This window comes from Myotis nattereri, assembly GCF_964212035.1.
Source record: "Myotis nattereri genome assembly, chromosome: 5".
NCBI lineage: Eukaryota > Metazoa > Chordata > Mammalia > Chiroptera > Vespertilionidae > Myotis > Myotis nattereri.
The window spans coordinates 19,897,710-19,911,188 of record NC_138080.1 but is presented as its reverse complement, the minus strand read 5'-3'; the positions used below and the strand labels follow the sequence as shown (position 1 = coordinate 19,911,188).

At 53.7% G+C, this 13,479-nt stretch overlaps 1 protein-coding gene across 1 annotated transcript in view; it reads right to left on the bottom strand.

The window, feature by feature from the left end:
- Nucleotides 1–13,479, bottom strand: part of CPAMD8 (C3 and PZP like alpha-2-macroglobulin domain containing 8) — a 63,190-nt gene that overhangs the window by 38,707 nt on the left and 11,004 nt on the right. The window contains exons 6-12 of the mRNA XM_081092820.1: nt 11,841–11,858; nt 11,380–11,434; nt 10,289–10,402; nt 7,778–7,862; nt 6,628–6,736; nt 3,946–4,173; nt 2,232–2,402 (exon numbers count right to left, since the gene is read on the bottom strand). Coding sequence (XP_080948946.1) covers nt 2,232–2,402; nt 3,946–4,173; nt 6,628–6,736; nt 7,778–7,862; nt 10,289–10,402; nt 11,380–11,434; nt 11,841–11,858 — 780 coding nt within the window. The remainder of the gene's footprint in view (nt 1–2,231; nt 2,403–3,945; nt 4,174–6,627; nt 6,737–7,777; nt 7,863–10,288; nt 10,403–11,379; nt 11,435–11,840; nt 11,859–13,479) is intronic.

Here is a 13,479-nt window from a genome sequence, read left to right as displayed (position 1 = left end):
AGCCCCTGGTTGGCTGTTCTTTGTGTCTGTCATTCCATGTGGGTGAGCCAGGGTCCCGACTCCATGGTGATGGCACAAGAAGCTTCAAATTTGGGACCCTCCCCGCTCTCGCCCTATGATCTCTCTCTTTGCTTTGTCCTAACTTGTATTATCTATAATAATAAAAGGGTAATATGCTAATTAGACCAGGTCCTGGGTGCCTGCCAGTGGCCAGAGGGAAGCCGGTGCCAGCAGCCAGGGGATGGAAGGCCTACTCTTGCACGAATTTTGTGCATCGGGCCTCTAGTGCTACTATAATAAAACTGTAATGGCCAAACGTAAGAACTTCCAGTACAAACTAAGTCCTGGGGATGCAATGTGCAGCATGGTGACTATAGTTAACAATTGTGTATTGTATATTTAAATGTTGCTGAGAGAGTAGATCTTACAAGTTCTTATCACAAGAAAAATATTGAAGGTGTATGTGGTGATGGATGTTAGCTAGACTTACTGTAGTGGTCATTTCATAATGTGTAAGTATATTGAATCACTGTTATACATCAGAAACTAATATAATGTTATATGTCAATTATATCTCAATAAAAATAGATAGTGTTTAAAGTTGGTTCTGCTTTAAAAAAAAAGAATTAAAGACTTTTTCCTAAGCAGTATTTGGTAATAGAATAGAGTATCTTTCCAGTAAAATAACATTTTTGAAAAAAAGCTAATTTTTTTTATTAGTCCTAAGCTGAGGATAGTTTTTCCATTGATTTTTAGAGAAAGTGGGAGGGAAGGAAGGAGGGAGAGATAGAAAGAGACAGAGAGAGAGAGAGAAAGAGAGAGAGAGAGAGAGAGAGAGAGAGAGAGAGAGAGAGAGAGAAACATCGATATGAGAGAGACACATCTATTGATTGCCTCCTGTATGCTCCTTGACCCAGGCTGGGGATCGAACCTGCAACCAAGGTACATGCCCCTGATCAGGAATCGAACCAGTGACCCTTCAGTGTGCGGGCCAATGCTTTCACCACTGAGCATACTGGCCATGGGGAAAAAGCTAATTTTAAATATATACTAGTAGCTATGAGAGAAAATTATTTGGCTAATTCTGATATTTGAGTCATTTGGGGGCTTTGCAGCTACTTACTTGCTAAAGGACTAATGGAAATAAAGGAATGTCTTTCAATTATTAAAAATAAAAAACAGCCCTGGCCGGTGTTCTCAGTGGTTAGAGCGTTGGCCAGTGCACCAAAGGGTCATGAGTTCAATTCCTGGTCAGGGATATGTACCTGGGTTGCAGGTTCAATCCCTAGCCCTGGTCAGGGTGTGTGCAGGAGGCAACCAATTGATGTGTCTTTCCCACCACCTCTCTCTCTCTCTCTCTCTCTCTCTCTCTCTCTCTCTCTCTCCCCCCCCCCCAACCCCCTCCTCCTTTTCTCCCTTAAACTCTGTCTAAAAACCAATGGAAAAAAATATCCTCAGGTGAGGATTAACAAATAAATAAACAAACAAACAAGCTTGTAGTTTGTAAGATAGGGGGGCAGCAGGAACAGCCAGTTGGTAAAAAGTGTGAGTGACCTGGGGACCCCCAAGCTTATGGCTTTGGTGGTTTAAAATCTTTAAGGATGTGTTGGCCCCAGGGGACACAAGTGTCTTCAGCTCCCACCTACATATTTATTCTCAGCTACCCCCTGTCCTCACCATCCCAGTGTCATGGGGTCGTCACAGAGCCGGGACCCCCTCTTCCATCTCTCCTGCTCTTCCCTCCTCTACCCATCGGACACCAAATCCTACTGATTCTACCTCAATAGCTCCAAACTTGGTGCCCTCTCATCATCATCTCTCATGTGCCCACCTGGGGTGCCCCCGCCACCTCCCACTATGGGCACTGGAGCAGCTGCTGGGGGTCAAAATTCAAATCACTCTGTCCCCTGACACTACCTTCTGGGTAAGCCCCAAGCACCCCTGGGAGGTGGGGGTTAACCCCGTTGGCTCCCTCCTCCATATCTTTCTGAAATGGCTCAGCCTGGCTGGGTACTTGCAGGACCCAATTGCACTATGGTGGTTCTCTGGGCTTCTGCATATATTGTTCCGCCTCCCAGAAGCAGCCTCTCGCCTCGCCCTGGGACAGCCGAGTTATCTGTTCCCACGCTGGGTTCCCCCATCAGACTGAACTCCTTCGGGGGAGGGGGCATGCCCGGCCCACTGAGTCCATGCCTGCTGGCTGAATGACAAGGTTCCGGGGACTCACCCACCTCCAGCCACACATGCTGGGCAGATGTGGGGATGGAGGGGATTTCAAACGCCACCAGCCCTCCCCGGGATACGGATTCCGTGGTGTAGATGTTGTCCTTTGGGGTCAGCTCCGCCCTGATCTGGACCGTCACCCCCTCGGCCGGGCTGCCATCTGGGTAGGTCAGCTCCACCTGGAAGGGGTCACCAAAGAGTCAATGTTGTTTAGGTGTTAGGGCGGCAACACTCCCCAAAATGATCTAGACTTGGCCTGATTCCCATGGGAACCCCAGCCAGCTTCTCTGCAGAAATAGACAAGCTGATGTTAAAATTCACAAGGAATTGCTGGAGGCGCCAAGTAGCCAGAGCAACCCTGATAACGAACAAAGGAGAGCCCTAACCGGTTTGGCTCAGGGGATGGAGCGTTGGCCTGTGGACTGAAGGGTCCCAGGTTCGATTCTTGGGCATGTACCTTCATTGTGGGCACATCCCCAGTAGGGGGTGTGCAGGAGGCAGCTGATCGATGTTTCTCTCTCATCGATGTTTCTGACTCTCTATCCCTCTCCCTTCCTCTCTGTAAAACATCAATAAAATATATATTTTTTAAAAAAGAACAAAGGACAACTCACACACTGCAATCAAGTCCCTACAAAGCTACACGAATCCAGCGAGTGGCGGTACTGGCCTGAGGACAGGCATGGAGGCCAAGGGGGCAGAGCTGAGCGTCCAGAAATGAAGCCACATGTCTACTGCGACCAAAGGATCTTCGACAAGGGAGCCAGGACCATTCAGTGAGGAGCGGTATCGTTCCTTCAACCAACGGTGCTGGGACCACTGGCTCCCCACGTGCAAAAGAATACAGGGGGACCCCTCCCTCCCATCCTACATAAAAGGTAACTCAAAGTGGGTCCCAGGCCGAAATGTAAGAGCTAAAACGACAAAACGCTCAGAAGCAAACAGGGAAAAAACCTCACGGCCTTGGCCTTGGCCTTGGCAAAGCAGACACAAGATGCAGTCAGCCCGTGCCAGCCGTTGGCCGCATGCCACGTCGGATACCCACAGGGCGGGCACGGCTGGGACCGGTCCTCGTGACTCCCCGACTTCACTCGTGCAGGAGGGCAGAACATGCGACGAGAATGAGGGGCTCAGGAGATGTGCATGTTGTGACAGAAACATGGCCGGGGGCCCGGAGCAGCCCTGGAGCAGCCCTTCGGCTGGGCAGGGCTTTGGTGCTGGGGTGACAGGGGCTTTGGCCTGTGTGATCCCCATGAACAGCTCTGTTCCCTAACCCAGACGGGGAGCAATCTCCCAGCTGTACGTGAAAGGTTCCCCTTTTCCTGAATGGACACCCCCAGCCCCTTCTGCATGCATGTTCTGGCCATGCATGTGGTACTTTGGCTTCTCCTCCAGCCGGGACCCTGCAATCAAGGGGCACAGCAGCCGTGTCTCCATGCGTGGGACATGGAGGCAGAGATCCTGACACAAAGAGAGAAGGGAAGGGACACAGTGTGAGGACAGACCACCACGATCCTGTGGGTGACTCCGGAAGGCAAGAGGGCACAGGGGTACGGGTGGTGGGTAGAGAAAGGGGACAGGGACAGGCCAGGTGACATCAGGCCCTGCTGGCTTTGCTGCCCCAGCTGCAATTGGTTTTTCGGTGGCTCTCAGGCAGGAGCGGGAGTGGAGGCAGGGCAGGGCCTGTGACCTCGGACGGCCCCTGCTGGCCCCAGCGCTTACCATCCCCACGTAGGACAGACCCGGCTTGAACTGCTTCCTGGTGGCCTTGGAGTAGCGGATGTCCACCAGCTGCTTCTGGACGGGGGTGGAATCGTCAAAGGCCACCTGCTGGCTCCCATCCGTGGTGGTCACCGCGGCCCAGATGCTGACTGTGCCCCGGAAGTGCTCAGGGATGTCCGTCGGGATCATGTCCCTCACGCAGATGTGAAAGTCCTGGGAGCCGTGAATCTGGAGGCAGGAGACAGGCAGGCTGTGCTCGCTTGGGGTTGGAGTGGCTTCGAGGGAGGACTTGCAGGCACACATCTCAGGTATAGGGCTCTCCGGCCACCTGTAGAGCCAGAGGACCCTCGGCGACACACGCAGTCTATGCTGTGGGCACTGCGTGGGGACGGACCCCTGCTGGGTATGCAGCTGTCCCTGTCCGCTCTGCTGGGCAGAAGGTGAGGCAGTGGCCCTCCAGCCGGACGGCAGGGCAGGGATCCGAACCTGGCCAGCCCCACTCTGGCGCACTCACTCCCCTCCTGCTCCCGGAGCACAGAACTGCCCCCAGTCAACCCTCGTCTTAGGAACCACCAGGGCCTGGCCGATGCACATTCAGAAACATCTGTGGAGTTAACTACTCAGTAATGAGGGAATTAAGGAGGCTACCAGCCAGCAGCCTCCAGGGAGAACAAAGGGGACAGAGAGAAACTTTGGGTGGGGGTGGGGACCATGATCATAGTGCAGTTGAGGCCGGTGCCGACAGGGTTCAGGGTGGGGGACCCCACGAAGGCACGGGCTCTCCAGGATGTGTGTGGAGGGACACACTCACAAACATACAGGACAATAAACACCAGATTATAAAACTTGATGTACCCAGGAATGGGAAATCTTGCAGCCACTGTGGAAGAACAGTCTGGAATTTCTCAAATGGCGAAACACAGAGTCACCGTTGAGAGAGGAAACAGACAAAGAGACCTCGGCCAGATCGTGTAGAGCAGTGATGGCGAACCTTTTGAGCTCAGTGTGTCAGCATTTTGAAAAACCCTAACTTAACTCTGGTGCCGTGTCACATATAGAAATGTTTTGATCTTTGCAACCATAGTAACACAAAGATGTATATTTTTGATATTTATTTCATATATTTAAATGCCATTTAACAAAGAAAAATCAACCAAAAAAATGAGTTCGCGTGTCAGAGGTGTCATAGGTTCGCCATCACTGGTGTAGGAAGAACACTGACCCAGTCGGCAGTCACCAGCCCAGGAAGCCAGCCCCTCCTTTCCAGGTCAGACTTCTTGCGTGAAGTCAGACCCCGCTCTCTAGCAACCACACAACAGTGGGCCCCCAACGGCCAGGACTTTCTTAATAACTGACAATTTCCCTGATTTTTGCCCCCACTTCTAACTCAGGACCAACTGGAGAAAGCCAAGCGTGTCCCTAACTCATCGTATTGGATGCCCACTTCTCAGTAGCTGCCCTCAGCTTCTCTGGGCCACCAGCCTCTACTGGGGCACACCTGACGCCCCCTTCTCTTTTTTTCACATCTCCCCCTGCTGCTGAGTCTCTGCCAAACGCCACTGATGGCTGAGTCCCTTGCCACAGCAGACTTTGTCCTTATTTAGGTGGCTTTCATTTAATTCCACAACCACTCGACCCAGGAATGCCACACCCAAGAGAAATGAAACATCCCCCACACAAAACCTTGTAAATGAATGCCCAGAACAGCACTGGCCACAGTCACCAAAAAGTGGAAACAACCCAAAGTCCATCTGCGAATGAATGAGTCAATGCACCGTGGCCCGTCCGTACTGTGGAATATCACCCAGACGTTAAACAGGAGTGAAGCACTGACACGCTGCAGCATGGGTGACCGCTGAAAAAGCGAGGTGAATGAGAGGATGCAGACACAAAAGGCCACAGAGTCTATCACCCCATTTATATGAAACAGGCAAATCCACAGACACAGGAAGTGGAGTCATGGTTGCCAGGGGCTGGAGAGGGACAGGAATTCACTGTAAAAGGACATGAGAAATTTGGGAGGCCCTAGCTGGTTTGGCTCAGTGGATAGAGCATTGGCCTGCAGACTGCAGGGTCCTAGGTTCGATTCCAGTCGCGGGCACATGCCTGGCTTGCGGGCTTGATCCCCAGTAGGGGATGTGCAGGAGGCAGCCGATCAATGATTCTCTCTCATCTTTGATGTTTCTATCTCTCTCTCCCTCTCCCTTTCTCTCTGAAGTCAATAAAAAAAATATATTAAAAAAAGAAAAAGAAATTTGGGAGGCTTGGTGGAACTATTCTAAAACTAGACAGTGGTGATGGGTGCATAACTCTGTGATTATACTAAAAACCACTGAACTGTACACTCTATGTGGGTATTTGAATTGTGTGGTACATGAATCATACCTCAATAAAACTGTGTGTTTTTTTTTACTTACATACAATATCCCCGGAAGAAACATATCAAAATATCAATAACGGCTGTGTCAGACTGTTGGAGAACAAGTTATGGTTATTTTCTTCCTTTTTAAGAATGTTCTAAAGTCTCCATGTTCAGCCCACAAGAATTTTATCTTTGGGGAAATCCCCACTGTATACTGTTTTAGAAATTCAAATAAAATGGATGACAATAGAGTGGAAGCCGAGGGCAGACGCTGTGGGAAGGGACCCACTGGGCAGATAGCATGAGGTGCTGCTCCTCACCTTCATGGTTCTGAGGACGGGGCACCCCATCTCCTGGCTGTAGTACCCCACGCCATTCACGGTCATGTTGATTGTTAAGGTTCCTGAGACGGGCTTCCCAAAGGTATACCTGGAACAAAGGGACAAGGGTAGCTGATGTGACAAGCAGCAGGTGGTCACTGGTACAGCAGCTGGACGAGGGTGGAGGTGGCCAAGGCGACCTAGTGGCTATTAGCGGGAAGTGCTCAAGGATGTGTGCCAAGATCCTGTCCTTCACACCGGGATGCTTCCCCACCCTGCAGCCCAACCTTCCAGCCCTTCCTGCCGCCCTGAGTCAGGACAGATAACCTCAGGGCCCCGCAGTCCTCGGTACCAAGCCTCATGTTGGACAGAAAAAGAGACCGAGAGTCAGAGAGGAACCCTGGGCCAGGGTGTGTGAGACAAGCCCTGGGGTTGGTGACACCACTGGAGCCCGAGGAGGCCTGGCTCTACGTGCCCTTACGAGCTCAGCTGTGAACTAGGGGCTTGACTTCTCTGAGCTCCCGCTTCCCCACTCCGAGATTGGGAATGAAACTACCACCTCAGGGATGTTGGTGGAATTTAAATGCATGTATGGCACGCCCGATGCAGAGGGGACACCTGCTTACCAGGGCACGGAGCAAAATGGGAGACTGTAGTGAAAAAAAAAATGCCAGGCACTTCAACTATATTCTAAACTGGAAAACGTGTGTGTGTCCAGCACATCCTTGGATTTTAACACACACACCGGCCAGAGAGCAGCCTGAGCCAGGCCACCACCTCCAGCAGGCGGCAGGGCTGGGGCCGGACTAGGGGCCTCAAAGGAGCCCCAGAAAGGGACGTGTCTCTTGATGACCCTGGTCAGCCCCGCACTTCAGCCTGGGTCAAAGGCCTGGCCACTAAGGGGGCAGTCCCCGCTAGAAATCCCTCTCAGGTCAGCCCACAGCTGTGGGGCTGCCGATGGGGAGGGGGGAGCAGAAGCCTTTGGGGGAAGAGACACACCTGGGGAGTGCTACGCCCAAGGGGGAGGGGTCCAGTTTGGGGCAGGGTGCCTCTTAGGGGAGATGTATGTTCCAAAGGGGAGGAGCAGGCCCACGGGGGAGGGGCATCCCACAGGAGGAGGGCATGCCTGTGGGGGGACCCCCCTTCTCACCTGGCCTGCACGGTGCCAGTCTCGCAGGCGTCCACATCCCGGATGTAGCGGGGCGGGTCAATAAGGAGCTCAAACTTGGGCAGCGCTGAAGGGAGAGAGCAGAGAAGAGGGAAGCAGGTGGCCCCACCCCTGGGCGGGGCATCAGAGGGATGACGGCCGCCACTGCACGCTTACACTGTTAGAACCCATGCCACACTGTGCTGGGCACTGGCAGCTCTCTGGGGATTTGCCGGCCACATCCATTTCCTATCTCTGGGGGACCAGCACCCCGTTTCTCTCAGGGGTCCACATGCCTTGAGTACAGCGAATCTCATCCCATTCCAGGGGTGTGCGAGTGGCTCCTGGACCAACTAGGGGCGTCCTGAGGTGCTTGTGACGGAAAGGAGCCTCTTTTGACCCTATGACTCAGCCCTGGGAGCATCCAGCCCCCGGGGCACCCTGTGCAGCTCACAACTCGGGGAGGAGGGACCGATACCGGGGAGCAGCAGAGGAAACTCGGTCCCATCTGCTTGTTACATGAGCCAATAAATTCCTTTTCTTTTGCCCTGGCTGGTGTGCTCAGTGGTTAAAGTGTCAGCCCAGGCACCGAAGAGTTGCAGGTTCAATTCCCAGTCAAGGGCACATACCTGGGTTGCAGGTTCGATCCCCACCCTGGGCATGCAGGGCATGTGAGGGAGGCAACCAATTAATGTGTCTCTCTCACATCAATGTCTCTCTTTTTCTCTCTCTCTCCCTCCCTCCACCCTTCCATTCTCTCTAAATGGAAAAAATATCCTCTGGTGAGGTTTCGCAAAAATAAAAATAAATTCCTTTTCTATTGCTTCCTGAATATTCACTGGGCTTCTGTTGCTTACAACCCACACCCTGACCTACGGCTTTTCCTCCCAGGATCTTCCTTTCATTAAAAAATATGTTGATATTGGTGTTAGAGAGAGAGGAAGAAGGAGGGATAGAGAGAGAGAAACATCGATGAGAGACATCCATCAGCTGCCTCCTGCACGCCCCTCACTGGGGACTGAGCCTGCAAGCCGGGCATGTGCCCTGATCAGGAACTGGGGACCAAGATCTTCTTCTTAAAAGGAGAAGCCCTTGACCACGTAGGGGAGATGTTAGCACAGAAGCAGAGTAACTGGCTCTGGCAGGTTCACTCCCTAGCTCTTGTCACTTGAGCACTTTCCTTAATGGCTCTCTCAGCCTCAGTTTCCCCATCTGTAAAATGGAGATGCCTCACAGGGTCAGAATAAAGATAAAATAACAAGAGGAAAAGAGGACTTAAAAGGGAAGGAAATTCTGACACATCCTACAACATGGATGGACTTGACGTGCTGAGAGAAAGAGCTAGGCACCACCGGACAAATACAGTGTGATCCCACGTACGCAAGGTCCCTAGAGGCGTCAGATTCATGGGGACAGGAAGTAGATGGGGGTGCCAGGCGCTGGGGAGGGGAAGAAGGGAGTTAGTGTTTAATGGGGCAGAGTTTCAGTCTGGGAAGATGAAAAAGGTCTGGCGATGGATGGTGGTGATGTTTGCACAACAATGCAAAGTACTTAATGCCACTGAATAGTCCATTAGAAATGGTTAAGGTGGTAATTTTACGTTACTTACATTTTATCGTCCTTTTTTAGAAAAGACATAACAGCCTGGCCAGTGTTGCTCAGTGGTTGAGCTTCGGACCCAGGCGCCAAGAGGTCGCTGGTTCGATTACCGATCAGGGCACATGCCCAGGTTGCAGGCTCGATCCCCAGGAAGGGGTATACAGGAGGCAGCCAATGGATGGATATTTCTCTCATTGATGTTTCTATCTCTTTCTCCCTTCTCTCTCTCCCTTCCCCCTCTCTAAAAATAAATAAAAACATATTTTTAAAAAAGGAAAGAGCCAGAACTGGTTTGGCTCAGTGGATGGAGCATCAGCCTGCAGACTCAAGGGTCCTGGGTTCGATTCCAGGCAGGGGCATGTACCTTGGTTGCAGGCACATCCCCAGTTGGGGGCGTGCAGGAGGCAGCTGATCGGTGTCTCTCTCTCATCGATGTTTCTAACTTTCTATCCCTCTCCCTTCCTCTCTGTAGAAAATCAATAAAACATATTAAAAAATATGCCGAAACCGGTTTGGCTCAGTGGATAGAGCGTCGGCCTGCGGACTGAGGGGTCCCAGGTTCGATTCCGGTCAAGGGCATGTACCTGGGTTGCGGGCACATCCCCAGTGGGAGATGTGCAGGAGGCGGCTGATCGATGTTTCTCTCCCATCGATGTTTCTAACTCTCTATCTCTCTCCCTTCCTCTCTGTAAAAATATCAATAAAATATATTAAAAAATATATTAAAAAATAAATAAATTAATTAATTAATTAAAGAAAAAACATGACAAAGGCCAGCCTTCCACACTGTGCCTGGCCTTCCCGGCCCTCGACGCCTGGGGCTCCCGCCATCCGCCCCCTCCGCATCTGTGTCATCCCTGGGTCGGTGGTTTCTCCCAGATCTGAAGGTCTAGGATCCCGGGTTCCCCCACTTACCATACTTCTGGACTTCAAAGGACTTGTTGTACACGTGGCCTTGCATTTCAACAAAAATGAACCATTCTCCCAGCACCGGCTGGTCGGACAACGGGAAGGTCAAGTTGGTGATGCCTGTGTCAAGAGAGACACCCCGAATCCTGGGGCAAGTGCGTGTGCAGGGGGCTGGCTGGGCCCTGCGGCCAGCAGTGGTGAGGTCAAGGTACAGGCGCTCTGGGGACCCTGTGCCTCCCCCTACCCCAAGCAGCCCCTGGGGAAGCCAGAGGGGGTCTGAGGCTGGGGGGAGGGGGTCCCAGCAGAATATTCACCCCTGCAGGCTCAGGAAGAGTGGGCGTGGGAGGGGCCAAGGGCCGTGCAGGGGCTTGGAGGCATGACTCCATGCAAACGCCGTGGCCGTGTGCCTGCTGGAGGCCCCGCACTCCACGTCTGGCTCAGAGGCACATGGAGCCCAGAAGCCCCCCCCCCCCCCCCGAGCAGGACTCCGGGTCTGTCACGTGTGCGCATTTCCCGGCTGAGGTGGCACAGCTTTCCTCAGCCCCCACCCCCCAAATGCCACCTATCCCCTCCCCTTTCTCGGGGCTCCACCTCCCTTAGGGTCAGAGCTAGAAGGGAGAGGTCAGTGTCACAGAGAAAGGAAAAGAATGCCAGCTTCTCAGCCAAGCAGAGCCTCCGACTCCTCGCTGGGGAAGAGACACCTGGTGCCGGGAGGGTGCTGGGTGGGTGCTGGGTGGGTGTGGGTGGGTGCTGGGTGGGAGCTGGGTGGGTGCTGGGTGGGAGCTGGGTGGGTGCTAGGTGAGTGCTGGGTGAGTGTGGGTGGGTGCTGGGTGGGAGCTGGGTGGGGGGTGATGGCGTGGAAGACCTTCAGTGGGAGGAAGGTTGGGGTGCTGACCAATGAGGCCCCGATGTTCCAGAAAGGTCCCCTGTACGGGCAGGTGTGCCAGCTGGATCCCGGGCACAGAGGAACACAGGCGGAGGGTCCTGGACAGCCCACATTCTGTTTCCCTGGAGGATTCTCACACCTGCCACCTGGAGGTGCAGCCCCAAAGCCAGAAGGAAGAAGGGGAGAAGATGGCGGGGGGGCGGGGAATTACCACAGCAGACCGGCTCCACGTGCCTCCACTCCATCATCCTTGAGCCCCGGGGGTCCTGCGGGGACACACAGTGAACTGAGGCGGCTGGCATGTGCCCGGCGTTTGTGTGGGCCTTCTGAGCCCTCTCTCCAGGGCAGGACAAGCATGGAGGGCAGGCCCCATATTAGCCGTTTACACGGGAGCGAACCAGAAAGAGCGCGGGATATAGACGGGACCTTTCTGAGGACAAGGGGGTGCAGGGGGCGGGCTGGGCCTGCCTCGCCATTCAGGGACGGCATTAGGACTCTGGGTGCAATCTACAAAGAGACAGGCAGACACATGCTGGGCCGCCCCACAGTGGACCCGGGGACCAGGATGGGCAGGCGGGGCGCGGTGGGCGGGCGGTGGGCGAAGACAGGCCAGGCCTTGCTGAGAGCAGGCGAACCAGGCGAGAGTCAAGCTGGGCAGGGCAGGCCACTCACCAGGATGTAGGCTTCCAGCTGCAACACAGACAGACAGAGGCAGTGAGCAACCCCCCTCCCGAAACCCCCAGCCCTCCGTGCACGTTTCGTCTTCGTCCACGCATGGCCTGGTCCCTTGGGACACCCACAGTTGCTGTTATGAGTTGAATTTGTGCCTCCCCACCCCACCAAATTCATAGGCTGACATCATAGCCTCTAGTTCAGTAGTTCTCAACCTTCCTAATGCCGCGACCCTTTCATACAGTTCCTCATGTTGTGGTGACCCCCAACCATAACATTATTTTTGTTGCTACTTCATAACTGTAATGTTGCTACTGTTATGAATCGTAATGTAAATATCTGATATGCAGGATGTATTTAGGCGACCCCTGTGAAAGGGTCATTCAACCCCCAAAGGGTCTCGACCCACAGGTTGAGAACCGCTGCTCTAGTTCCTCAGAATGATTTGGAGATGGTACTTTATAGAGATAATCCACTTAAGATGAGGTCATTAGAATAGGGTCTAATCAAATAGGATGGTGTCCTTATAAGAAAGGGTGGTGTACCCTGGCCAGATGTGGCTCAGCAGTTGAGCATCAACCCAGGAACCAAGAGGTCACTGGTTCAATTCCCGGTCAGGTCAGAATACATGCCCAGGTTTCGGGCTTGATCCCCAGTAGGGGGAGTACAGGAGGCAGCTGATCGATGCTGTCATCGATGTTTCTATCTCTCTATCGCTCTCCCTCCCTCTCTCTCTAAAAATCAATAAGAACATGTTATGAAAAGGAGGAGGAGGAGAAGGAGAAGGAAGAAAAACCAACCCTGCTGACACCTTGATCTTGGACCCCAGCCTCCAGAACGGGGAGAGAATACAGCACTTGGTCACTGCAGCCCTAGCAAGCTCACACAGTTGCCATTAGCAGTGAGGGTGGCATGGCCAAGCCCTGACTCATGGCCTCTCTGCTCCCTGCTTCCCATCACGGTCCTGCCCTCCTTCCCAGACCTGCTTCCGCCCCTAACCAAGGACGGCTCCTCCAGGCAGCCCTCCTGAAACAGGTGCTTTCATGTCTGAACCCCCAAACACCTGCCTGGAGCCTGGCGGCAAGCCGGTGCTCAGCCATATCAAACCCCACAGTCGACGCCAACTCTGACCACGATGCAGACAGAACTCACGGGTGGAGGTCGCGGCTTGCACAGCTGTTCCGGACCTCGGCCGCGTGCCTTGCCTGATGCCCGTGTGGCCGACCCCGTTAGCTCAGGGCTGCTGTGCGCCTGCATGTGCCCCAGCTGAGCCCAGGGGCCGCTGGAAGCCTTGCACTTTAGATTCAATTTCTTGTGATGTTTGTCCGTGGGCCTCACCCAGCGAGGACCCTTGACCAGCCTCCAAAGGAAAACGGGCAGCCACACAAACCAGAGCTCTTCCCTTCTACTGTGGGTGCCAAGCCCTTCCCGGCAATAACTGCACACGGGGCAGATACCAAGGGGCTGAGCCCCAGCCCCCAGGGAAAACCATGGGCACAGGCCCCCTCGGATATCTGGGTGCAGGAACCTAGCCCTGTCCATTCAGAAAGCAAAACACGGACACACCCAGGGCCTGCCACGCTGCCCTGGGAACCCGCTCTGCCCTGGGAACCCGCTCCTGAGGTCCAGCTCAGCCTGA